Source organism: Ambystoma mexicanum, chromosome 6q (genome assembly GCF_040938575.1).
Source record: "Ambystoma mexicanum isolate Mex_15411 chromosome 6q, UKY_AmexF1_1, whole genome shotgun sequence".
Lineage (NCBI taxonomy): Eukaryota > Metazoa > Chordata > Amphibia > Caudata > Ambystomatidae > Ambystoma > Ambystoma mexicanum.
The window spans coordinates 225411336-225439208 of record NC_090937.1 but is presented as its reverse complement, the minus strand read 5'-3'; the positions used below and the strand labels follow the sequence as shown (position 1 = coordinate 225439208).

At 42.1% G+C, this 27873-nt stretch overlaps 1 protein-coding gene across 5 annotated transcripts in view; it reads right to left on the bottom strand.

The window, feature by feature from the left end:
• PDE5A (phosphodiesterase 5A) overlaps positions 1 to 27873 on the bottom strand; it is a 959918-nt gene that overhangs the window by 150317 nt on the left and 781728 nt on the right. For all 5 annotated transcript variants that reach the window (XM_069630677.1, XM_069630678.1, XM_069630675.1 and 2 more), the window contains exon 13: positions 2818 to 2943. In XM_069630677.1, the coding sequence (XP_069486778.1) occupies positions 2818 to 2943 (126 nt within the window). The remainder of the gene's footprint in view (positions 1 to 2817; positions 2944 to 27873) is intronic.

The window sequence follows — 27873 nt, the reverse complement described above, 5'->3', positions numbered from 1 at the left end:
TTCCTTGCTGTCTGAAAGTGGTGCAATTCTCCAAATCTGGCGGGAGATAGCTTTACGCCTTTTTTTTTACCTGCCCTCTATTTGGTGAACTTGGAATTGTTTAATGGCGTGTCAGGACTTTATGGTATTTGAACCGTGGTGGAGGTTTCGGTCTTTGCTTACCGTCGAATTGGCAAAGACACATTCTTGCTGGCCGAAGGAATAGAAATTGTTGATAGCTTAGAAAATGTTGTGGTGTAAAAGGAGGAGTTAACAACAGATGGTTGACGTTGTTGTGTCTGTGAAGTGTACATTGTTCTTATTTTCCCTGCTTGAGGAGCTACTGCCTTATCAGGAAGTGATGTTAATGGTTGATGGACTTCCTCTGCACCGTCAGTGGACATTCCGAAGACTAAATAATAATAATTCTGGCATTTTCTATCTCCAAGTATCCTGTTTCAGAGAGCATGGCAACTTGGTAACTGATCTTACTTTTTTCCACCATTTTTAGCCATAATATGGTACTCAGTGTATGATCTGATATGATAGGTTATTTATAATGGGCTTAATACCCAGAGAATTCTAAGTGCGGACCCAGGGATCGAACCTGTGTTGCGCCGTGTCGTCTTGCTTTCAAGCTGAGCACGTTGCCCCCAAGCTATCCTCCCGAGACCTGCTGGTTTGGGGGGTGAACCCATGATGCACTGCATCGTTCCTTCCCAAGGCAAACTTGTTGCTCTTGAGAGATCCTGCCAGCTCTGAGTGAGCAGACAGGTGTGGCCGTGCAGGAATAGTTGGTCATCTCAGCAGACCAAACACTGATGTCCCCTATGAAAGCAGTTTCACATTCTGGAGGAATTCAGTAGAACAGTGCTCAGCTCCGTGCATGCACGTATCTCCATGAGAGATATTTCCATTTTAACACATATTTTGCAAAGAATGAAATCCACCCCAAACATTGCAGTTATTCCTCAACTGGTCAAATGGCATCCAATAATTTCAATGCTTCAAAATGACTTGCACTACTTGACTATGACATACATATAAAATCTTAGCAAAGAAAAAAGTTGCACGCTTTAACGTCACTACCAGTATCTAAATCAGGCCCTTAGTGGTGTCAAATAAATGTATTATAAATATTCCATTACGAATAAAAGTATGAAAATAGTATTGGTTATTGAGACGGCAGCGACTAGATTGGGAATCGGTTTTGCATTATGCCGTTTAAACTCTTTGAGGTCGTTTCAAGCAAAACACTTCATAAAAAAATGCATAAAACGTGTATGCATGTTCTTTATAAACCACATCATTTTCGACGTTTTGTTTCGTGCATTTGTTGCACGGATCCGAATGATTGGTTCCACCCCTCACACCCCATCCGCTGCTTAATACAAAATGGACAGCATCCCCACCAGCATGTGATGCTGCTGCTGACAGAGATGCTATGGATTTGTATGGAATCCGTCAGCCTTCAGCACCAGATAAAAGCTTGTTGATTCCATAGGAATCCGTGTAAATTCCAGATGACATGCACATACTTACCAGGAGGATTTTTTGGATTCGATTCTGATAAGTTGTAAAGTGACATATAAACCCAGGCCGATGGGCTACAAAAAGATGGTGTGGAAGGTTGCCCAGAGCAATACCAGTGCTTAAGATGAACACATATTCTTCCACCAATCACATTTGTTTCATTCTAGTTTATCTCCCTAAGTGAGATAGGGTATGTCCAGTCATGTGTTCCTTGCTTTCTGTGTCAAAGCTGACAAAGACAGACCAAGCTGCACCTTGCCGATGAAGCCCAAGAAGCCAGAAACAATGTCTGGGGTTGCTTGTGCTTCTGTGCCGAGGGATTTGGCCTACTGTTTTGGGTTGGATTGTTGGCAATGGTGGTAGGACAAAGGCAGATTTGCATATGGCTGGTCCCCTTTTGTAATGGGGCAGACAAGCTAAATAAAACAATGATGTGGAGTCCCTGTTTGAGATTAAGCTTCCACCCATCACATGTTCTATGATACATTTGCACCCATGTCATCTAGGGCAGACAGAGGATCCGAGAAAATGTGATTTGTTTCAGATAACCTGATCTGAGAAAAAGGAGGTCACCAGACTGTCACATATGAAGTGGGCCTGCGCTGGCAGCGACACATTTGTGCGGTTGACGTGGATGGTCTTAATTTATGACGGTTAACACCTTTCCCCTTCTCTGTGCACCATGGGAAATTGGGAACAGTAGGTGGTTGGCAGGTATTTTGGAAACTCAGAAATGTATCAAAGCACTCTCCACAGCCATGGAGGAGTGGTGCCCAAATATAGCCCGGATGCTAAGGTGGTCCTCAGGATCCGAATCAGGGATTGCATGGGTCCGAGAACCATCAGGTTGCTGTGTATGGGCTTTTGGATTGGGCTGGTGCAATCAACCACATGCTTACTTTTGAATTTGCAATCCCAGTAACATAGGGGTGGAGAGGACATTTCTATTGCACGATCTCTCCACTCAGTCCAGCTTTTCAATTAGTAATAATGATCATGAAATTCTGATTGTACATCAATAATATTCTTTCTCCTCTTTGTATGATATACAGTGGTGCTTTAAAGATGACGAATACTTCTTAACAACAAGAAAAGAACTCTTCAAACTGTCCAAAGGATACTTAGGCAAGAGAAGTCAACGGCCTTAAGACGCCAACAGCGGGACGTGCCTCGTTCCCCCTACAGCTACCAAAATGTTGCTTCAAGGGGAACTGATGGGAAAGGAGGCAGTATTTTACTTTGCCTAAAGTGGAAAGAAGCCTAACGGGGGCACAACATACACTATGCACCAACCATTGAACTTACCTGAATTTTGCCAGTTCTTAAAGCAGCAAACATACACTGGGCCGTATTGAAGGCATGTCTCCAATTGTGATATGCAATATTTTTCCGATAATTCTTTTTTACGCTTAGGATCCACCTCCAAAGAACCTTTTAAAAAGAATATAGAAAATCAATTGAGAGTTTCGAAGGACATCAATAAACAGTAGTCTCAAGTGTAAGCATTGCTTCAGCCAAACCAGACATCCTTGAATGGGTTGACCTAATGAATGAACTCTACTTGAACCTAACCAGGTGCAACCCATCTGTTAACCCCAATGAAATGATTATAGGTTATTTTTTAAATGATTTGATTGTAGGCAGAGCATGCGCATTAGAGAGACTTTGCAGAGTGGAAGCCTAATTTCAAGGAACTGAACGTTGAATGATGCACTAACCCCATTTCTTAAAATTGACAGCAGTAATGCATACAGCTCTGCGGTGGACCTTACTGCACTGCAATGATGGAGAGGGACCGGGAATTGATAACTTGCAACACTGCCCACAGCAAGGAAGCGCCACCGCAATATAGCAGAAACAAAAAGACTGTGGTTTTCAGGTGGCCTGCCGCGTTCTGCTCCTCCATTGTCACTGGCATAGGATGACTGATCTTGGACTCCACGGAACGGAGGATTGTGCGCCAACTCCAACACTGACTGAAGAGGAGGTTTTCAAGATGGGGCTTTGAAGATACATCTGGAATCTAATGTGCCCATACAAGCACTGCATTACCCAGGGACAGACTGAGCAGTGGGCCGCAGAGCCTGCCCAAGCTGATGCCCTGGCAGTATGGGCATATGCAGTCACACACACACAATACTCCAACTGTGGACATGACGTATAACAGATGCATGCACATGGCCAACACACCCATGAGCTACATGTCTCTACAACACACGGGTACAGAGATGTCTTACTTCCTGAATGCCTCAGTAACATCACATGCAGTCTTGTGACTTGAGGTTATGAAACCTTTTTGGCACCTATTAATGGAAGTCAGCAAGTTCACCCATCTGGTCGGCATCCAACCCTGTCAGTCCCACCGCCTGAGGTATCACAAAGTCACAAGTTGTGCCTCCTACTCTGCAAGGCCCACACAATTGCCAAACTGCCCACCCGTGTGTGTGTGTGTGGGGGGGTACCATTGGCAGCTAGTGCACACAGCCTCATATCCTATACAAATAAAACAGGTGTTACTGGTGGATAATCCCCACCCTTTCCCTATAACAAAGCCCACTGCCTAGCTAATACTTTGCTGACCCGACTGGCATTTTGTGTTCCATCTCCGCTTACTTTAATAGCAGACGCAACCTTTCTCTAAAGGCTTGACTATGGATAATAACACAGGAGAGGCAATTGGGACTATTCAGCATATTGTCAAGGACTATCCACTGAGTGATCCGTGCAGAGCAGCGGGGTCCATGCTACATGGATGCTGCCTGCTTCTACCAAGGCCCTCACCATGGAATGTGTCTCATACCTTTATGAGGGTCTACCCTTAAACCGGTGGGCAGACACTGCTGTGCCATTGGGGTGGACTGACATATTCTGGAGATGCTGTAGCTGTAACGATGACACATCCATTTCCGCTCTCACAGACCCTGTGACCTAGCCGATAGATAACATTTACATACTGAAGCAATCCGTATAGAACATATAGCATACATACAAGCTTGTTTTGGTCAATAGGGCGGTTCCTGCATATACTGCAGTTTACAAGGCCTCCAAATTTGTGTTACCAGGTGGAAGGAGGAATGTTCAGCGCCATGAGGTCCACCAGCTGGAGGCAACAAGTTTTCACCATGCCTCAACTTTGTAGCAATCTTTCTAAAAAGGCAGCAGGTATATGGTGGAATGCCTTCACTTCTTGAATTTCGTAGAATAATGACCCTTAAGTTCAGGAAACTGTTGAAGGCTTAGCTTTTTGGACATAGTATTTTAATATTAGTTATTCATATGTTTATGTGTCCGAGTTTTCAATGTTTTTTTTATTTTAGTCAGGTTTGCGAGGGACTGTACAGTTATTTATTTGGCTGTTTTTTAACATATCTCTTGTATTGTGATGCAAATCTTATGAAATGTGTACATATTTTGTACATCACTCTGGTGCACCTCAGTTCTTGTACGTTTTGAAAGAATCAGTTAACAAATAAACTAGACAATACTACACTGACAGAAGCCAGAGAAAGACTTAAGTAGCAGCAATCATGGATCGCTCATAAGGGGAAACACTATTGCAAGGCTGCAACAAGGCCCACACTAGGGAGACTATAGAAATGGCATTGAAATAATAGAGAGACTGCATAGGAGAAAAAATAAGGGTTACAGAAAATCCAGAACTCTATGAAGAGATCCACATTCTTAGGCAGAGTCCTTCTAATCTTGAAATATAACTACAAACTGGCAGAGTGTTTGCCTTACGGATAACTAAGAGTAAATAACAAAAATAAAATCCAAACTAATTCTACTCCTCTTTAGATTATGACATTCCTTCTCAAAGTTAGTAAGGATACATTCTAGAAGATAGATAGAATGTATTAGTATGCCTCACCCGTCCTGTTCTCTGTCCAAGATGATATGGCCAGGTTGGTTGATGCTGGCGGGGTTGGGGCCCTGATTTTATTAGATCTTTCAGCGGCGTTCAACACTGTTAAACACCCCATCCTGTTCACCAGCCTGGCTCAAGCGGGGATCTCAGGCCAGGTTCTCACTTGGTTCTCCTCGTTCCTGTCAAACAGAACCCAAACTCTCGCTCTCACCCCTTTTCTTTCTGCTCTGTTCTCTCTCTTCTGTGGTGTCTCTCCGGGATCTGCTTTGTCTCCTATTCTCTTCAATATTTACATTTGGCCTCTTGTGTGTCTCATCCGCTCCTTCGGCATCAGGTGCTATTCATATGACGACGACACTCACCTCCTGATCCATTTAATCATGAGCAGGCTGAAGTGTCGTTGTGCTTGTCTCAGTGCCTGACTGCCGTGGGGGCATGGATGAACCACAATTCACTGAAGTTGAATGGAGACAAGGCAGAGGTGCTGCTAGTGGGTTCTCCCCATGATCCTTCACTTTGGGTGTCTTCCTTTTGGCCATAATCTTTTGGCCCTCTTCCAGTTCCTATTGTTAAAGTGAAGAACCTAGGTATAGTGGTATCTGCATCACTTTCGACGGAGACACAGGTTGCGGCAGTCTGCCAGTCGGCCCACTTCCACCTTTAAATCTTAAAGAAGGTTCTTCTGTTTATTCCTTCTCATCTTTGCGCCTGGTAGTTACAGCCCAAGTATTAAGTCGTCTGGATTGTTGTAATTTTTAATTCCTGGCCCAACCTAAGGGTCTAGTCCAGCGGCTTCAGTGACTCCAGAACATGGCTGCCCTGGTGTCTAGAGGCTCCCCTTATGGAGCTCACATTTCCCCGGTTCTATGTCTGCTTCATTGGCTGCCTGTCAAACAGTGCTTTGCTTTCAAGGCACTATGCTTAGTGCATCGTGCCTTGCATGATCAAGGGGCAGAGTATTTACATGTCAAGTTTACTTGCTATCTTCCCTTGTGGCCACTAAGATCGGCGGCCGCAGGTCTACTTGTAGTCCCGCATTTCCGTAGCACTCGCATCGGAGGTCGGGCCTTTTCAGTCACAGCGGCGCAATTGTGGAATAGACTCCCACTGGCCATAAAGGCCATAAAAAACCTTCTAAATTACTGGGCTTTTAGAAAAGCGCTGAAAACATATCTGTTTGAATATTTTTCCTATTGGATTCTGCATTTCATCTCCAGCAGCGCCATGATACTTTCAGGTGACTGTGCGCTATACAAGTTCACATAAAATAACATAACTCAATCCAATTAACTGAGTATTGGCCTTCCTGCCAACCCTTAGATTGACTGAAAGTTATTGATAATTGTCTTTCCCCTAGTCCCTCCTCAATCATCAGTTGCCCAATACCAAAGGTTGAGCTCACCTGCACCCGATTTCCTGCTGTATATATACAGCTCCCTGAATATTGGGATCTAACTCCAATATCTCTCACCTTGTGAAGCTTTAACTGAAATATGTGAAGACCTTCTGACCCAAAATACTTAATCAAATCCAAGAATGCAAAGAAAAAGTACAAAAGTACAGTATACTCGACCTTTGAGTGTGTCAAGGATCTAACATGTTCCATGATTTATTTGACAACTCGAAGGGACTAGCAAGTGCTAGCACTCTCTTCCTGGCCTGGTTCCACCTCTGACCACATAGGGACAAGTAGTAGAAGACAACCCCAAGACCCTTGTCCAATTAAAGAATGAGCACTACACAACTCTAACTCTGTTTCTTCATCTTGCCACTTGATGTCTCAGTTAATACAGTCACACAAATGGTTGATAAAAGTTAAAAAGTGAAGTATTTTGTTCTCATTAAAATCAGTCTCTGTTTAAAAAATTCTCCACATCAGCAAATTCACAAATTGATATCACATACTCTTTCCAACACCAATTGGATACAATCCCACGTAACAATACATAATTGAATTATTAAAGGACTCAGTGGTCTCTGATTGGGCAGTAATCCACACTTGCATATGATATGATAGAGTAAAAAGATCCAGTTGGTGTCATGAAACATAGACTATTAGTCATCGCTTGTGATCGTGGAGAAGATATTCCGCCCTGGATATAATTATGCTGAACTGTAACCTCCACCTGTGGGTGAATGTGACAAGCAATGCACAAATGCGTATACATATTTCAATAGCATGTTAATGCACCCACACTTACATCTGTTCAAAACCGAGACCTTATGTTTACATACTCCACCGAATACGTTCATCTCAGGCTACCACTTCTACTAGGTGTGGACTACTTCTTGCTCTCACTTTACAGAATACTTCCACAAAGTAACAGGCAAAGGGATCTGTACCAACTCAGACTTATCAAATGAAGTTCCACGCCTGGCATCCACAGGACATTGTTTATCCATGCAGCTATAACAGTGATGGGCAAACTGCAGCCCTGCAGATGTTTTGGCCTACCACTCCTATCAGCCCTAGCCGGCATCATCAAAGGTAACATCTAGAGGTCAACATGTTGCTCGTCACTGAGATGTATCCACTCAATTGAACCAGTGTGGCCTTCTGGAGGCACTGCACGGAAATATAATCTAGGTCTTAGATTAAACTGAACACATTTAAACCAGAAGAAATAAATATCAACCCAGTGAACAAACAACTAACCAGCGAGGAACTGGAAAGCCCCATACCAATGGTTCACAGGTTAGAAAGAGGCTTGGGAAAACCCATGCACAAGAACAGCTAAATCCTCTACCAGATTGATATGACGGAATGCAACAACGGCTTCATGAAGGTAACAAAGCTCCTCTTATCGAGCTGTTTCAACAAGGCCTTGAACAAGTTCAGAGAAATGTTCTCAACCTATTACCAGATGGCAAATCATGTGGCCTTCGCACCACAGCTGCTTCGAACAAAGCATGCATTTATGTAGAGTACTGCGAGAATCTCCTGGACTAAAATGCCTACAATAGTGACCTGATCAGATCTTTCATTACCAATGACTACAGGCCATCTATATTGCTACGTATCACTTTTCCTATGCCACAATCACCCTCCCCATCATTTCAAACCATCAGTACTTAGCAGATCCCGGATTAAGTTCTGAAAACCTGGTCTTCCAACGGTAGGCTGACCAGCCACCATCGATATGTTTGCAACACTCGCCTCAGACACCAGTAATCTGATTGACTCACTCATGCATGGACATGAGCTCACCCTTCAGGAATGTTGCTATAGCGGCATGCCTGATAAAGACCAATGCTGAATCTGAAGTCAGATTGAGCGTCCACCTGGTTGCCAATATACTTGGCATAACTAAGATCCTGAGCATTACTTGATGAAATAAAAGGAGGATGTAAATATGTTTTCGGGATTCACACCTGCCAGATTAATAGAAGCAGCATTGGCACATACCAGGGGAGATCTTTTGGTGCCGTCTTGATGAAGAGACACCTGCAGCCCTCATCCCCCAGGCTCTGTTCATGGCCTACACTACAGACGAATACTATAATCCTCTACCGAACATCCAAAACGACAGGGATTTTAAGCACGTGAATGGAATGATCTGTATGATTTCCATCATAAGGCACAAATCAGTTTCATCTAGTGCCCCTCACAGGAAATAGGTTGTGTTGGACCCCGTGGTATCCGATTTATGGCATTGAATATTTTCCATCAAGGGTCTTTTCCATCTTAATTTTTGCATCAAAAAAATGTGCATCGAATGCATTTTTTAATTTTTTTTAAACCCCCCGTTTTTTACCTTTTAACACACACCAACAAAAATTAACCATTTACCCTTTAAAAACATGCATTCGGTGCATATTTTTTCGATGCAAATCCCTCGATGGAAGTTAATTCAATGGAAAGTCCATCAATGGATTCACCAGATACCATGGTATCCAGTCTTTTTAGCGCATTTTCTTTCACTGCAGCTCTTTTCTACAGCTGATGTGTTACCAATGTTTTTGTCGCATAAAGCGGGGGGAATGTTTGGTTAAGGAACTATGGGCCTAGGGATGGGTGGGTGTTGGTTGGGGAGAAGTGTTTGGCAGAAGGGTGGATGCGGCCGTTCCCCCACGGTAAATAAACAGTGGGAAAAATTGGTAGGAGAAAAAGCTGACATGACACAACTTGCCATAAAAAGACATAGAACCCGGAACCCATGAGTCATTCCATGCCCCTCCATTTGTTTAACATGTGCATGCACCCATTGTGGATTATGTATTTTATCCAAATTGCTTTAATAACATATTCATAATAACATCCAAGATACATGAAATTACCATGCTTTAAAAGCACCCGAGGAGGATGCACGGCTTACCATAGACTTACTAATTTACTTTTTGGAGACCAAGTAAACCTTATTTTGGCATTTTTGAAAATGGAAATAACTATTGAAGCATAACTAATTATATGGGACCAATATATGAGCTCCTGATTAAGGACACCAAACTAAATAAATCATATGCAACCGGTCATACCAAGTGGAGACCAATACTATTTACCTTTTTCTCCTGAGGAACCATTGCAACTAGCAATGGGGAAACACTTGTTGAGAATTGATTTCTGAAAATAAGATATGAGAATTGATTTCTGAGAATTGATTTCTGAAAATAAGATATGAGAATTTATTTCTGAAAACAAGATATGAGAATCCAATGAGACCAGTGTGAAGCTAACACTGAGAATTGATTTCTGCAAATCAGACATGAGAATTGAACACTATGTCAATAAACTTGATTTGACTCACTAAACGGAAACTATTTGATTAAGGAGCTGGCGCATTTGAGTAACTTTTTTCTCATATACCAATCATTTTATGCATTTAGCTTGTGTAGTAGCCACACACATCTATGGGAAAACTCATGCTGACAACTTTGCAACTTTAATATTCATCTTTATTACTTAATTTATGTCGCCAAGGTAGACCTTAGGTTGGCTACAAACCAGAGTTTTCATGCTTTCAAACTGTCACACCAAATTGAAAATATGTTGACAAAAACGTGACAGATGTTGAGGATGAAACCTGTATAATGTGCTCCCTTTCTGCACTGTGCTGAGGTGCCATGAGCCCAGATGGTCCTGTGACAGGAAGGCATAATGTGACACTGTTCATAGCAGAAAAGTGAAATGGAAGACACATGCAGTGATGTTGCTGATCATTTAAGTTAACAGTAGGAAAAAGGTAAGTGGGCGTTGCAGGTAGAAGTAGTAGAGCGTTAACTTGAGAAGTGGGGCACGAGGTGGAGTGGGGCACGAGGTGGAGTGTGGCACGAGGTGGAGTGGGGCACGAGGTGGAGTGGGAGGCTTTTTCTTTGATGTGCTACGAACCAGAAAAAAGGCCTATGTAAATTTGGAACAAAAGTATATTTCTAAGAAAAAGAAGGACGCTTGCAGGAGGAAGAAGCACACAGAAGGTTCAGTATGTTCTTGCCTGCAAGACAAAGGGTCAGGCTTCAATGCACCAAAAGACCCAAGAGTGCCATACCATGTTTGAGGCACTGGATTAAAATAGGGTTTTGTGGCACTGACCTTTCTTGCATAAAATGGATCCCCATTGCAACAGTGCAAGTGTTAGTGATATGATAAGTCATTTATAACGCGCCTGTACACAGGTGTTTCTAGGTGCGACAAGACAACGGAGGGCAGACAGAGGGAGGACAAGACAAACAATCTTACTAGGCCTTGTGTCATTCAGATCATGCAAGTGAAAGAACGAGAAGTGCAAGTGGAAATAGTGGGGGAGGGTGCAAGGGAGAGAAGAGGAGAAAACAAGACAGCAATGCTCTGAGTAAGTGCAGCCAGGGCAGCGCAGCTCTGGGTAGTGCAAGGAGAACAAGGGACTGCAGTGTTAGAGTTACAACCCCTAAGTACGTGGTGGGACCGGACGCAGTGCAAGGGTGGCTGATCAAGAAAGAGCCTGGTACACAGTGAAATGTGGTGACCACAGCATTGTTGCATTTTTCACTGGATTCGTATTTGGTGGAAGACTTATGCATAGAGCCTGTGGTGCATGCCTTCAAAATATGTTGGGTTCCCAATGCACATGGGTGACTTCTCTGTTTAGGGATGAGCCTAGATCCCATAGAAATGGGGACCACATCATCTCGAGCCTCATTCTCACCTTCTGCTGCATGAAGGTAATCTTTCTCTTTCTGAAGGGGTTGCATAAGAAGCTTTTATGGAGGGTCATTAAGAATGGAACTCTTCACTTTGGCCTGTCCCTCTGCACTTAGGGCAGCACCCAGTGCAGGAGACAAAAGTGAACAAATATAGGTATCTTGTTCAACAAATACCTCTTGTTTAGCCCCCAAGTCAGTACTGTCAATACTGTCAAAAGGGGCTTCTGTTATTATGTGAACATTATGCAGTAATCAACACATTAGTGGTGCAGTCAAGGCAAGATAGTGCCTTGTGACATCTTGCACTCATGTCTGGTTAAGAAACATCTTCAAAAACTCCACAGAGTCTGAACCTTGCAGGAAAGTTATGCCTGTGCTTAATCAAAGCAACCAGATAGCCCCAGTCTTGAGATCATCACAATGGGGTTTCTGCAACCTTCACTTAGATTTCTGGGGCGTTGGGCCAAATTGCATCCATTGCCTAGCTCCTGAAATAGACTCATGAGAAATCTCAAACCTAGTCACTCCCACATTGTCTAATAATATAGATCAAATAAGCAAAATCACTCAGAATACAAGGTCTAAAGAATTGGATCTGATGACCATGAAGGGGCTACTGAAGAATATCGAAAATAGAATGACCGAAACTGATAAAGCACAAGGTTGCTTAGTCTGACCTCTTGGTGCCTGATGCAGCTTCACACTAAGAAGGACATGACATTGTGTAGGACACAGATGGGTTTTGAACAGCTTCTCAAATATCCTAAGTTAATATTGGTGCAACACATTCCTTGGATGGCATTTCACAGCTTGGGGAAAACATGTAAGGATCATACACACAACATATGCAGAATCTTATCATAAATACATGGTCTATTGATACCATGCATTGCCTAACGAGCTAGGCAGAGTGTCTTAAACATGTCTCACCTATACATGGAAAGCCAGTGGAGGCTCCTGCATAGAGCAGGAATTATGTTGTCTCAAAGACGCAGCCAATGCAGGAGGCGAGTCGATGAGTTATGCATCCACGAAAAGCCAGTTAGCAGTAACTAACGTCAGTGGCCCAAATAAACCAAGTTGGCATTATCTAAGCTTGGGCGGACCATTTATGTGAGGCCAATAACTCTGTGGAAAATTAAGACAAGGAAATAATCTCTTCAAGATCCTGTGGTAATTAACCATTGCCTTGCAAGTAGCATTCACTTGGTACTCAAAAGAAAGATTGGTGTAGGTCGGAAAGCCCACGGTTTTCACACTGCCTGATGTTGCTGGACCTTGTCTGTGGTCAACAGGCTTGCGGGACAGACTCCAGTAGTGTATGGCATTCTGAAGTGATACTAACAGGACACACCGAGGCTGACATTGGGGGGGAAGAGGGTTAGAGAGAAGCTGTAGATAGGTAAGGGGAAATTAGGGAAACCGAAGCGAGGGTTAGGGAACTTGATTGGATAGGAAGGGGGGGTTATAGGGAAAAACAACATACAATACACACTGCGAGCCTATGGAAATTACTCAAACCTGAATCTACTTGCTAGAACACTTCACCTAACTGTCTTCATGGGCACCACTAAATGGTGACATGACCGTTAAAGGAACATGCGGCACAGGACACATATAATGATGGCATGACAGACAAACCACAGTTAGAACACTTAATGACTGCATGAACTGCTGAAAACTCAGCCAGAAACAGTAAGCACATGAGCAACAAAAACAGTAGGAACTCCTCAAAGAATCATGTTCTCTAGTGCAAGGATAACTCAGTCATAGTGACTCTAGACCTCCAGTTCCTTGCTGTTGCACAGAGAGAACACATGAGTCTTAACATACAAACATAAATTCATCAAGTTTTGCGAAGAGTGCCTCAATTCTCCTGAGTACCTGTTACCTCACAGGATTGATAATGCCCACACTCTAATTGACCTTAAATTATTCCAAACAAGCACACAGAAGACTTATCTCAGACTTAGGGTGCTTCCTTGGGTGCGTCTCTAATTGTTAGAGACTTAGGGTGCGTCTCTAATTGTTATTCTCTGTCTTACTGTCACATAGCACCCAGATGACAGCGGACTGGCTGCGCTTCTAAAAATGCCAAAATCAAATAAATAAAATAAGTCGAAAATGCAAAGCCCTATGGTACATTGCGCACGAGAGAAGAGAATGTACTGGCACTTTTGAACCTCAATTCCCTTGATGCCTAGCTGGCCAAGCGATCAGCCAGAACTGACAGGTAGACCATACCAAGTGATGCAGATATATCGAGCAAGATCAAGGCAGTAGTATTGTCCTGATCAGCAAAGATCATGCAATAATGATCTTACAGCTGAGTCAGTTCCTCTTTCTGAAACCTGCCTGGAGCTGATGTGGAACAAATGTCAGCTCAGTCTGTTGGGTTGCAATTTTGTTTTTGAAAAGTAACTATAAACGTTTTAGCATGAAAAGTACAGTGTCCTCTGTCAAGCAATGATTAATCATGTCCTTCACTGGGTTTGTGACAATCAGATTATTAGTTTCTCAAATGTGGCAGGTTAGGGTGAATACCTCAGGGGCAATGTACTTGCCCTTGGAACAAGACCTCTTAGAAGCTGGATGAGCCCGAATAAATGGGGAGCACTTGAGAGCCCATAGAAGATGGCTGAATTCTAGTGAAGATCCTGACTAAACGAGAAGGCTGGCCCATGTAGTTTTTTTTTTTTCGCTCCTCAGGATGACTGCCTGAGGGATCGAAGAGCAGTTTAACCTTCCAGGCAGCGGTGGTGTGGATCCTGGTGCAAGCGATCCCGTCAGGATTGAGATATTTGGAGGTTTGGACCGTGGATTGGCCAGCGGCCGTATCGCCTGCACAATAGGTGCGTGTCTTGCAAGTCAGTGCTTTTGGAGAGCTGAGGGATGACAGAGGCTGTGACAGATAAATACGGGACTGGGACTCGTACTTGAGGGCGCATCAGTTGCAGTAATGCACACTCGCGGCAGCGCTGGCAGATCCTGGTCTGTGGGCCTTACATTGGTTGCATTTTGCTTCCTTGATCCGTGCACGCCATATGGTGAGGCAGCAGGACAGCTGGAGATTTGCACGGGCTGCTATATAGGACACACTACACAAAACGTAGATACCTTGGGTATATACAAACTCTCATGGCATTTAACAATTGTTCTCTCTTTAGCAATCTCTTTACAATGGAACACGCCTTCAATTGTTATCACAATAATCTTTATTGTATTTATATATAGAAAAAAGAGGGAGCACAATGTATAAAAACATTAATTCATTTAAAATACATAGCTAAATCTATAGTTCTACAGTTATTTCAAATTGAACACACACAACCACCTGCAACCAAAAATGAAATGCATACGGTCAAAACCACACTCATTCCCATACCTTATTCATTCATGTAGTGCACAAAGCACAAAATAGAGAATTTATAAAGATGGTAGGTCTTAAAGATTTACCCAAAGTGCGACGTGCTGTTTTACCATTAAATGCACCATGATATGAAAATGCTGGCATGTATCAAATGTCTTGTTCTGATACAGTAATTCTCCAACTAATTCGTATGGGCTATCCAGCTTTTGTTGTCCAGTGGAGCTTGTACAAATGGTCTCTACTCGAGTTTCGGCTCGATAATCTGTGTTTCATACCCAAGCCATCTTCATGACACTTTAAATAATTTGTAATCGCATTGGTGTGTGCTACCAACTTGACATAGTAAATGTTTAGACTGGTAAATAATGATGTGACAGTCGAAGCATAAAGTCATCCATCCCTGATGTGCAGAACCGTCGCAGGGCTTAATGCGGGCAAAGTCCTTTAATTTCCCATGTGGCGTGCAGGTATCTCGGCGTCTAGATCTCAAAGGAGTCTTCCTTCCTCCATGATTCCCTTCCTAAGCAGTAGACCACTAACACACTAACGTTCCGTTCAATGAATGAAAATACTGTGCTAAGATGGCCACCATGGAAAGGGAAGGCTGGGCTCCATACAGAACCGCTGTTCCCTTTCCATAGTCGCTGGAGAAGTCGGGATGCTGCAGCAGTAGCCTGCGCCGCCGCCGCAACAAATACGTAATTGAGGTTGGGGTAAACGAAAAAATAACTAAAAAATAAGGCAACAGAGGGTGGGGAAATGATGGTGGCCAGAGGAACTAGCCGCCAGGCAGCTTAAAACACAGGCTGAAATTGTAGGTTTCAGCCTGCCTTTCTAGCCACCTGATTGGCTGGATCACAGTGCCGGCTCCTAGTTGCTGGTATTGCATCGCTGTTCCAAAGAACGGTTTAGCTTACTCACTCTGCCAACGGCCGCTACTGTTGTATGTTGGGTCCTCTTTACCCTTTACTGTCAGGCCATAAGAATCCTGCAATTCTGAGTCCACTGGCTGGTTACCTGTATGTGCTCTTCGGTCAGGCTCCCTCTTCTCGTTGCAGCTAACCCCCACTCTACACGTCATTTTGTTACCTGTAGGCCACACTTTTCTGCTGCACTGGTTTGCTGCAGAACAGTATCCTGCATGCTTGATCCCCGTCCATAGAAAGGAGACTGCACTGGCTCTTGGCACAGAGGCAGTTTATTTGACAGGCATCTTTTTCCCCCCTCAAGATTGATCACCAGCGTTCATGTTCGGACACAGTGACGTTCCTGAACATGAATAGCAGTATCGTAACAGGACAACTGAACTTGTACCTGAGTTTTAATAGCATTAAGGCTCATGTGTGAGGGGTCTAACAACAGTTAATTGCCCTTGTGCCTTGTTAACGGCCCTTGATTTCCACTGAAACATTAATTTAGGTTGTAAGCTATTAAGTGGCATTAGTGCCCACCCTCCAAGGCCCTAAGGCCCTGACAACTGGCAAATAGACCAACAGGGTCGAGAGTCATACATCATCCTCGTCATTAGGTACTTGCATGTACGAAAAAAGAGAAATGTTTGTGATTCTTCCTGGGTTAAAAACAAAAACAGGGTTTCCGTCACCCAACTGCTTCACTGTAGCTTTGACGTGAGCTAGATTACCATCTACTTTTCAAACATTATTGTCTGGAAATGAGGTGTGAGAGATTGTGGCTATCTGGGTAGATCACCATAGGTAAGGTTTTTTAAACGAATGACAATCCAGGAATAATTGTGGGGGACTCTTGGTTTTTGGAAGAAAGAGCATTTGATGGTTGCAGAGATGATATCTGCTGCAGAATAAGCAACAATCAATACCTCCCCTAGGCACCACACAATAACGGGCATCATCTGGGTGCAACATGCATTAGGTGTTTGGTGGGAAAGATTAGTAAACATACCCATCAGTCCTGTAACTGCCAAGTTTATGTAAACTGCAATGACAGCCTTGTGTACTTTACTGGAGGAGATCATCCTTTGTTTTACAATCACACTGGGGCAAAATGCCAGCACAATGCAAACATAATTGTTTATCACTAGCTGCTCCATGTTTCAATAGAGTTCACCCACGCAATACCTATGCAACACAAAACGGAGCAGGAGTCCAATGTTATTAAAACAGAGTGCAATATAAATGTTCCCCCATTTTGTTTTAATCCATTTCATTTTCCTTAGTTTTCTGGTCTTCACTATTTAAGGGAAATGTATTGCTGGCAAATTTAAACTGAGGAGCTCATTTTGCTTCGTTGAGTTATTTGGCGGCAGTGACCTGGTATGTTTGCACTCAGGCATAGCTAGGTCGCCACCACCAAATGTTCGTCATTTGCACGGCAGAGTGTACAGGTGTGTATGCTGCTATTTGCCCTGCACATTTGCACTCCGCCGTGTAAAGCGAGTAAATGCTGGCTGGCAGCGTTTTCATTACATTGTGAGCACCGCTTGCTATGTGCATTGTAAGCAGCGATCACAGTTACAAGTAAACAATGCGAGCAACATGCAAACATGTCGGGCAGCATTTATTTGTAAATGTACACACTGGTGCATAGATCCGGTGGACCCCATAGAGATGTCCAGCATTTGCTCCAGCATGAAAATCAATGGCAGTGCAAATGCTGGAGCATTCATTTACTTTACTTGCTCATCTAATTTGTGCTCCAGAGAAAATACACATAAATGTAAATATGTATTGGTGTTTTGTACTGCACTTCACTTCCACATTTACAGTTAATTGTTGGAATGTCATTCTAAGTGTGTCAGAGGGCTTTGACATCAAATAGATCCTGCAAACAAACATTGGGCCTCATTACAAGGTAGGCGGTAAGGGTTTACCGGTACCGGTAAGGGCACCGGTACCGGTAAACCCTTACCGCCTTACCACGAGTTCCCTTTGCGGGACCCGACCTTAACGGCTGGTCTTACCAGCCGTTAAAGTAGGGTGCCGCAAAGGGACCTAAGTGCTAATTACGGTACCGCAATTTGCGGTACCGTAATTACCACCTTCCCCATTCCCATTATGCCCTATGGGGGCAAACATGGGAATGGGGAAGGGCCTTGGTGAATGGGGAATTACCGGCCCTGCTCACCTTGGAGTAGGCCGGTAATTCTGCCATCTACCAAGACGGACACGTTAAAATACCGGCAGCAACCATGGCGCTAATAGCGCCATGGTTACCGCACAACGTGTAATGAGGCCTATTGTCTGTGTCTGCCTTCTAATATGAGGGGCATCTTAACCATGCATTAGCTCTAACAGATAACAGTATGAGAAGTGAATGACACTAGACTCTGATATGTGCATCATCACGTCAACACTTCAAATCTCCCTCAACGATGTACGTTGTAAACTCTCTTTCTATCCACAGACATATTTATGGCCCTACTGATCTTGCCAATGTACAAGTGGAGACACTGTAAAATAGTTTGAATATATTTGCACTTGAACAGAGTACACAGTGGGATGAGTGGCAGGTCACACCAAAGCCCCAAAAAAGGCTGATTGCAAATAAACTCGGTAAGCAGGTCAAACAGAAATGCGAGCAGAATTAGGCAAACGGACCTCTGCAGCACACAAGCATCACACATTATCATAACCAAGACCGCCAATCCAACAACATACATGATCAGTAGTGCCAAACAGTAGCAACCTCCTCCCTGCACCCATATCAAGACAACAATCACACAGACACACAGCAGATAGCTAGGCCATGCTGTGTGCACTGCATTGGGTGGAGATGATGTACCAACCCACTGCAATGCACTGCACACAAACCTATATGACAAGTGAAGTCAATACCAAATGTATTCTACTTTATTCCAAACAAGTAACCCAGGAATAAATAGAATGCATTGAAGAAAATCCTTCTTAAATTTCACCATACATATCACACATTCATGATTTCTTCCAAATAATGTTTGTATGAAAATATTCCAGAAGTTCGCAAAGTAGACCTATCATTAAAGCATACACACCGGAACGGATCATATAATGTGTAATGGATTGTGGTGAGGATGCTTATTCTGGGACATGTAGATTTGTACCGATGTTGGCGTTATGCGTAACGTAGGGGAATTCTGAGTCATCAGTCCAAGGGCTCCAGTACTACCACACAGTTTTGGAGAGAGTTCCTAGATAGGATGCACTTGTTTACAGGTGCATGCATGGAAAAGATGGATCTACTATTGTTCTTTATGTTTTTGGTGCTGTTCCGGTTACGGAGCTGGGGCAATGTGTGGGGCACGCAGAGCTCTAATTATATCAAAAGACAAGTCTCGAAGGTACAGTAACCAAGGACAAAAACTATGCTGGAGGATTCTATGATTAAGACAGCTGCCAGGTTTTGGAAAGTTATTGGACGGCTGTATCCAATGTGTGAACTATCACAATAGGACATAATTAGAGGAAGTCATATTTACCTACTCTGTTCCCCTTGTGAGCATGCACACTGTTCCCCCTCTGAGCCCGTGTGTACTACCCACATTCTGGGCCTTGACCCAGTCACCTAAGCTTCTGTGCTTCCCCCTTTGTGATTGTGTGTGATGCCCCATATGCTCATCTTGTGTGCTGCCCTGTTGAGATCCTGCACCATGCCCCCTGATCCATGCCTGCGTGTTGCCACTTTCCTAAGCATGTGTGCCGACTCATACCTGGTCGTGTGTAAAGCCCCTCTTTTGGTCCTGTGAGCTACTGCCCCCACAGACGCCAAATCACTTTGTGTGTCAGCAGGTGACAGAATCCTCCGGAGCAACATGCAAAGCTTCCTGCACCCTCCCTACTTCTCTGTATTGTGGTTGGTCCTCATCATTTGCCATCTAGAGCAGATAAGTTGTCATTAGCCTGCATGCTTAATTTATCTACTGTACGCTCCAAATCAGTGAAAGTTCTTACCACATTCTGTATTCAGCAAGGGACAAGGCAGTTCCTGACATTGACATTTTCAGCTCTTTGCTCAAATACGGCTATGCCTGCCCTTATTTTATTTAATTGTTTTGTTATAATATGCCTAATACAGTACCCGAGTTCGGTTTGTAAGCGCGGTTCCAGGATTTGAACATCTGTTGCGCTGCATGGTCTTGCATCGAAGACCAGTGCATTGCCCCTGTGCTATCCTCTGTGCTATTACATCCGGTTTATAGTGACTTTTCCGACAGTCACTATTTCGAAATACCAAAATGTCGAACCAAAAGTGCCGGGAAAATTTTATTTGAATGCCTTTTTTTTAACATTTGTTTTTTTTTGGGGGGGGGAACCCCCTGCTCAATCCCCCCCTTTTTTAAAAACATCTTTTTTTGCTAACTAAACAAAACTAAACCCTATGAAATAAAAAACAATACATTCGAAGAAATAAAATTCGGCACTTTTGGTTCGACATTTTGGTATTTCGAAAAAAAAATTCGACATATTGACTGGATACCATTACATCCCACTTGAAGGAGGATTGGCCAACCGCATTGTATTTGATTTACTTTGTGTTGTTTTTTCTTTGTGTTCCTGCTCTCCCCACTTCCTCCTTCTGTAATTGTTTGTCTGTTGCTGGGCACCAAAGGTCTCCAGTCTAAAGTGTGCATGGATAAATCTAATCTAATCTTATCGCAATATATTAGAAGATTGTGTTTAACAGGAAACAAATGAATGATAAATTGATGTTCTAGAGGTAATTTGATGACTCATACAGTGGATCTTTCTTTGTTGCGTGTAATTGGTGTGCTTTTTTCCTTTCGCCCTTCTCCTTTTGGCCCTGTCTTTTGTGTCGTTATTTTACTTTTCCCTTTGCTTCCTAGGCCGATGGTAAAGTACATGTGTCTGTTTATAAAGCACATGCATATGCTGAGTACCGTTTTGCTTTCCAATAGCCATTATGTGATACAAAACGAATCTTTTTTGGACTATTTGGCTTACTGATGCACTCTGATATCTGATGTTTATGGGAATTTAGTAAATTGGAACATGTATATTTTCTCAATACATTTTAAAAAAAAAAGAAATGTGCAAAGTGTGATACACATCTTGTGGTGGGGAGTCTGCATAAAAGGAAAGTGTGTCTTTTCACCCAACACAATTTTTGTTTCCCTGGAAAGCCAAAGATCATTAGGGCGTTTCCCACATTACTGACAAAAACAATTAGGTTTTTACAGGTACTTTGAGCAGCGATTCAATGATAACATTAGGAAGCAAATCATTGGCCAATTACATTGTAACAAGCAATGCTAACATGTTTGGGTTTTTGTCAAATTTGAAGTACAATAGTAACGCCTTTATGGAATTTCTCAAAGCCAAAGCTTCCATTGCACCTTCTGCAAGACTTGCTCCTAAATTCTATTTTAAGTATAGGATTTCATAAAGATAAAATTATTAAAACCCACTGAAACTTTATAAGTGCTGCAGTCCAACACATGCTGCGTTTACATTTTGTAAAGGAGTTAGAAGGGCATTTCACACATTCATATATTTGGGATTTAAACAAAACCTGTAGGGAGGGCTATAATTCAATTTAAATTGAAATAGTCACTTACGATTAAATTGCATGGATTTACAAGAGGTATTTGCCATACTCACAGTGCATCACTACAAGTTTTCCTACTGCAAATCAAAAGAAAAAGTGGCTTTGGGACCTCAGATTCTAGCCCCAAACCATAACCGTGCAGATGGCTTTCACAGGGACATCTTTTCACTAGCGCTATAAGAAGTGACTTCAGATGCCCAATGACATCACATGACCCTTGACTGAGATTACAATCCAGGAAATGGCATTACTGTACCTTTGGCTTTGATGATAACACAAAGTGCTTTCTTGATATGAAAAAAGGTACAATCATATTACATCATGAATACATCCAGCATAACCAGCATATACCAGAGGAACTGTCCTCTTATGCTAGTACAGCCTCACAAAACTAGTTAATTCCATGTTAGCCAGTTGTAGCCTCACAGGCCACATATTATCATGTTATGCTAGTTAGAAATGGACATATCCTGGTGCCTACATAATATGTCGGTTATAGCCTCACTTTGCAGGCACAGACATAATAACTAAAGTTCAAATGTCCATGTGCTGCATCATGTGCCTAGTGCAATCTCAAATGCCCCACTACTGCCATGTTATGCAGGTTAATGTGGCATATTATAATACAGAGCTACTGCACTTTCATATAAGGGTACTATGTTGTCGAAAATATTACAAGGACAGATGTCCTCAATACTGCATTTAGTTCCTTCACATTAGATAAACACAATATTCCACACCCAACGTAACAGCTGTTAAAGGTAATACGTCAACCCAATTAAATTCTGGTTTTGCTTGGAATGTTTCCATAAATGTACACTAGATGGAAAGAAGACAATGGGCCTCATTACAAGTATGGAGGTAGCCATACCGCTGAAAGCAGTATGGCTACCCACACACAGGGTACCAGGTCCGGGTCCCACAAAAGGGGATTTACCGGCCCATTGCGTCCTTGGAGGGCCCGGTAAATCCCTTTCGCGGGACCCGGTACATCCCCATTCCCATTTGAGCCCCGATAGGGCAAAAATGGGAATGGGGAGGATGCTAACAACAGGCTCGTTAATAACGGGTCCGTTGTTAGCATCCTGGACTGCTGCGGGTCCCGCTAAGGACGCTTGGTCTGACCAGGCGTTCCTTAGCGTGACCCGCAGCAGTCCTCGTAATAGGGCGGCCCGTAATGACATGGCCGCCAGGGTCCTAATGAGGCCCAATATTAGCAAAAAATACAGTATTGAAATGCAAAGCCCTATCCCCGCCCTAAGGTTTAACAATCTTAATACCAATCACAGGTTATAGACAAGTAATATCTAAGATTGAAGGTCATTCAGAAATACAGTAACAGGGGAAAAGGTCAGGATTAAATGATCCAAGAAATCCTGAACCGTAACAGTCCTAACAGCACTATCAATCATACTACACAGTGCATAATAGCCAATGCACTTCTTACCTTCCAGACAAAATTCGCAAGCCTGGTCACTCCAGGCATATTGTGCTGGACAATCATACCAACGCTTCATCAACATGTCTTACACTGGCCTCTTTAAATCGTGCCTTAAGCCATTTTGCTCTCAGGGCATGGCAGGCCGGCTCTCAGGGCATGGCATGCTGGCAGAATAACCAAAAATAGGCTACTGTCTCATGAATGCAGTATCCAAATAGGCATGAACATTCATGCGGCCTGATGCCAGACCATCAACCAACAAAAGCTAAGCAAGGACCAGCATCCAGTTTGAATTCAGAGTAAAGAGGCCTCACATCTCGTGTCCAATAAAAATAGGAGTGCAAGGTCTTGAAGATGGAATAAGCCTGAAGCTTGGGCTTCGTGCTGACCATCACCAGAATCTCTTTTTTTTTATCCAGCAGCAGTCCTATAACTTCTTAGTATTTTCTGTCCAAATCAGATAGAAGTGTTTTTTCCCATCCATTTTGTAACCCACCATAACATTAATGGAGTTAGCTAAACATACCCCACTACTCTAATCGATAGGAGGCTTGAATGTATCACACCGACGATCCCTAATGAGGGAGAAATTAATATATTGTTGTCTGCAGAAAAGTCTGCTTTGCGATGATAAATGTGTGTATAAAACAACACTGCCCTATAATACCAAGACAATTTTCTGGAGCACAATGCATACTTTTAAGCTAATATGCATACCCACAATGCATTGATCAGTGGCTTTGAAGTGGAGGTGTACTTCCAGGGATGCCTGCTCGGTGGCCGGTGTGGCTTCTTGGTCGACATGGCTTATTTCACTCTCACACTTCAGGTCAAATAGTTTTCCATGCATTGTTAGCCCCACCATAAAATTAAATTCACTGTCTTGCTAACCATACCCCAATGCCCCACAAAAAAGGATGTCTGAATACCCCACACTGATGATTCCTTACAAGTGTAAAATGTGTTTGTGGTTTGCCACCTTGAAAGTTGTATTGGGTTGTTAAAGTTATGTTTATATTAGCACTGCCCTATAAGACAACATTTTCTTGGAGAAAGAAGCATGCTTTTGAGGTAATATACACAGTCATAATGAATGTCTCTGTTGTTCAAAATTGAAGGTAAGCTAAACAAAAATGATTTTGTGTGGATACCATTACTACAACCAATAACTTCTGTAAAAAAAGTAGGAAATAACAGGCACTGGTAAAGCCAACACCTTTGCTATTTGTATGTGTTGACTAACACATGGTTTAGCTTCAATTGCTATGAACAATTGTTCGTGTAAAAATTCATGAAAGTACAGGCACTGACAAAGCCAATGGTTTCACTGATTGCAATTGCTCAATGACAAATGGCAATAGCTTCAATTACTATGAAAAATCACACATATAAAAACTATGAAATAACAATTTCATTTTGGGATTTTACATTGACAAACAAATGGCCACAGCTTAAATTACTATGAGCAAGCACATGTCTAAAAATATAATAAATAACAAGCATTGGCAAATCCAAAGCCAATAGTTTTGCTGATTGCAGTTGTCCATTGACAACAAACTGGTTGTACCTACAATTACTACGACCAATCACATGCATAACAGTGTACAAAATAATAAGCATTGTCAAAACCCAATAGTTTGGGAATTTGCACTTGTTCTTTGACAAATGATTGTAATTTCAATTACCTTGACCAATCACTGTCTACAAATGTACTAAATAACAAGTATTGACAAAACCACTACTTTATGACAAATCACTTTCACAAATCACGTAAAAATGTATGAAATGATCAGCATTGGCAAAGACAATTGTTCCGGTGTTGGAAGTTATTCACTGACAAAGACATGGTAATTCCTTCAACTACTGTGACCAATTACACATGTACAAATGTAAGAAATAACAAGCATTTCCCAAACCAATAGTTTTGGTGTTTGCAGTTGTTCACTGAAAAATAAACGGTTGTAGTTTCAATTTCTAGGACCAGCCATAAAAATGTATGAAATAACAAGAATTAGCAAAGAAAATAGTTTCAGAGTTTGCAATTGTTCATTGACAAACAAATGGTTGTAGCTTCACGGCTACTTATGCACGCCATGCAATACCCTCCTCAAAATATGGTAACATGAAAATCAGTGGAAAAAGATGTTCCTAAAATTTTTCAAGGTTAATATCTATACAACGTAAAGTCTACAAACATTGGCGATACCAGTATTAATGTTAATATAAACACTTAGACACTCAAGAGTCACTATGAAAGGATAGCTAACCAGGATTAACCAAAAAATATAAATACAATTGAGATTTGTTTTAAAATAAATGTAGGGTTACTAACTCAAAGTTCATATCGGCAAATGTTGGTAATATTAAGGTTAAGGTTTAACATACTGTTAAATATAAAAGCAACATTAACTGTAAACATAACATAAAATCTACATTAAAGGCAATATTGTTGGAACCATAACATCACAAATATCAACTAAAAAAGTAACATTGACACAACTATATTTCTAAACACAGAAAAAATGCATAACAAACATACCAGACATTTGAAAAATACACCACATTGTCACATAATAAATGAAAATAATGTATACGTTTTATTGAATTACCTCAAAACAGGCACCTGCAATCACACCTTAAAATAAATGAGTCAAAAATACATAGGGCCCAATTCACGGAACGTTTTCCTATGGGATTGCCCCATTATAAAACACTTCCATGAATCAGACCCATACACTTGCAATCACAACTTTTATTACTTTACTTCAACACATACACCCATGTTTACCAAACTCACGCTCAGAACAATATATAATCTTACGTCTATATTCATACCACTGTTCACACCAAACCAAATCTAACATTCACAAATGAACAAGCATACATACAATAGCAATATCCAACCAAAGCACAAAACTCTGTTACTCATAAACACCTTTACACAGTAAAACCAATTCACAAACAAAGTGAGAGTTAAGGCTCTTTTTCTTGTAGATTCTATTTTATGGTATGCATAATTGTAATTATACTTTAATGTTTAATAAAATTCTCTACATCTTAAAATACATATATTCAATGTGTATAGATTTTCCCTTTTAGTTAGATAGAAACTTTAACTTTAAAAAATAAATTATCACATATACATCCTTTGGCGAACCTGAATACTGTGTTATTTTCTTCTTTACCATGGACAGCATTCTAAACAATTGGAGTGGGGCTGATCCCTAAAGTGTGTGGAGGGGAAGCTGAGATGGTTGGGCCAGTGGGGGCAATCATTAGGAAAAACCAGGGCCTACGGTCGTGTCCCCTCAGGAATACCTTATTTTCTAAAGATGTTGATTGCAGAGGTGTGCGCCTTGAAAGGACACCCCCAACAGGAGAGAATGAATGGCAGGACTGGGTGCATGCAGTGGCAACAACAAACAGCGAGCATTTGGACAAAAACAATCTACAGTGCATCCACCTTTCAAAATAACTTATTTCAGCGTACCACACTTGATTGGGGATCACACCTCTTGGCTTCTCCTGGCCAGGTAAGACCTCAAGGCCAGTCCCTCTGGCTCTCTTCACCATCATTTAACTGGTATATTTGTGTTCATATATGTACATATCAAGAGTGTATTTTCTTTCCCACCAAGTGGCTCTCCAATATATACTATATGCACCATATATATGCATATATATATTACACAGCAAAGGTAGTGGCTGTGTAGTTATGGTTAAGTTGCTAATCCCATAGGAAGAGCACGTTTTGGGCGGCTTATAACTTCGATCCCCCTGGACGAATCCTCACCAAACTTTGCAAAAAAAGGTATATGGCCCACTTTGAATTCTTTTGCAAAGTTTGGTGAGGTTTGGTCCAGGGGGGCAAAGTTATAAGGGGGGTCCCAAAATGTCTTTTTTTCTCATAGACTGAATGGGGAAAAATCTTTGCTCACGCCTACAGCCCAAAGCGCTGGACGGATTTTCACCAAATTTGGGCAGGCGCAACGGCTTGGTCCCGAAAGCGTGCTTACGAAAATTTGGTGAAAATCCATCCAGTAATTTTTAAAAAAAAGACCAGAAAGTAGGTCACAAAAAAATTAGTGATATATATGTCCGCTCCACGGACAGGACAACAATTGGCTAATCGGCCTGCGTCATGTCCGCGGACATGTGACGTGTTCGCTGATTGGCTGGAATGAAGCGTGAGGTGCGTCATGCTGTTTTGATGCGCCCGCCATCTTGGATCCATGGACATCCGCGGACAGCGCGGCGATGACCGGGGGAGAAATACACCTTTAGCAAGTGTGTTGTGTACAGGAGTGCTTGGGGATAGTGGGGGAGTAAGAGATGGGTGAAATGTTGTATTTGTTTAGGTGGCGGGCACCCCTGGTGTGTTCGCCATGTCCGCGGACAGTGCGGTTGTCCGCGGACATTAAAAAGTGCCCATCTGGCTATTTCACTTTAGTATGATATTGGTTTTGGGTTGTTAGTACAGTGTTGATTTTAATTAATATCCTGTATAAGTAGCCCATATAGCTCAGTTAACATGTTTGATTCTATATAAGTAGCCCATATAGCAGAGTTGAAATTTTTGATTCTATGGGTGTGATATATGGGTGAGATATGCTGCGGTGGTTGGGGCCAGGGCCTAGAGTCTTGGGTGCATGGACATAGGTCACACCCATAGAATCAAACATCTATCAAATATTTGCAAATATACAGTTTGTGTTGTGTTTGATTTGTATAGTTTGTATGTGATGCTTTGGCTACGTCATGTCATTAAGATTGTAGAGTTTGGTAACAAGCACTGCATTACAACATATCTTTGGAAGTAAACATTTTGTATTGTGCTGTATGGTCAGATGTTTGCTCCAATGGTTGTGTTATGGAGCAGTATTTATGAGTTGTATTTATTACAATATACTTACTGTTGATTTTTTATGATTGGATACATTTTTTTCATGACGTGGGTAATTGGAGCAGATATTCTTTTTCAATTTCTGTGACAAAAGAAAAGATCATGTTAGTGTAGGTAGTTTATAAAGACTTATCACATTGCAT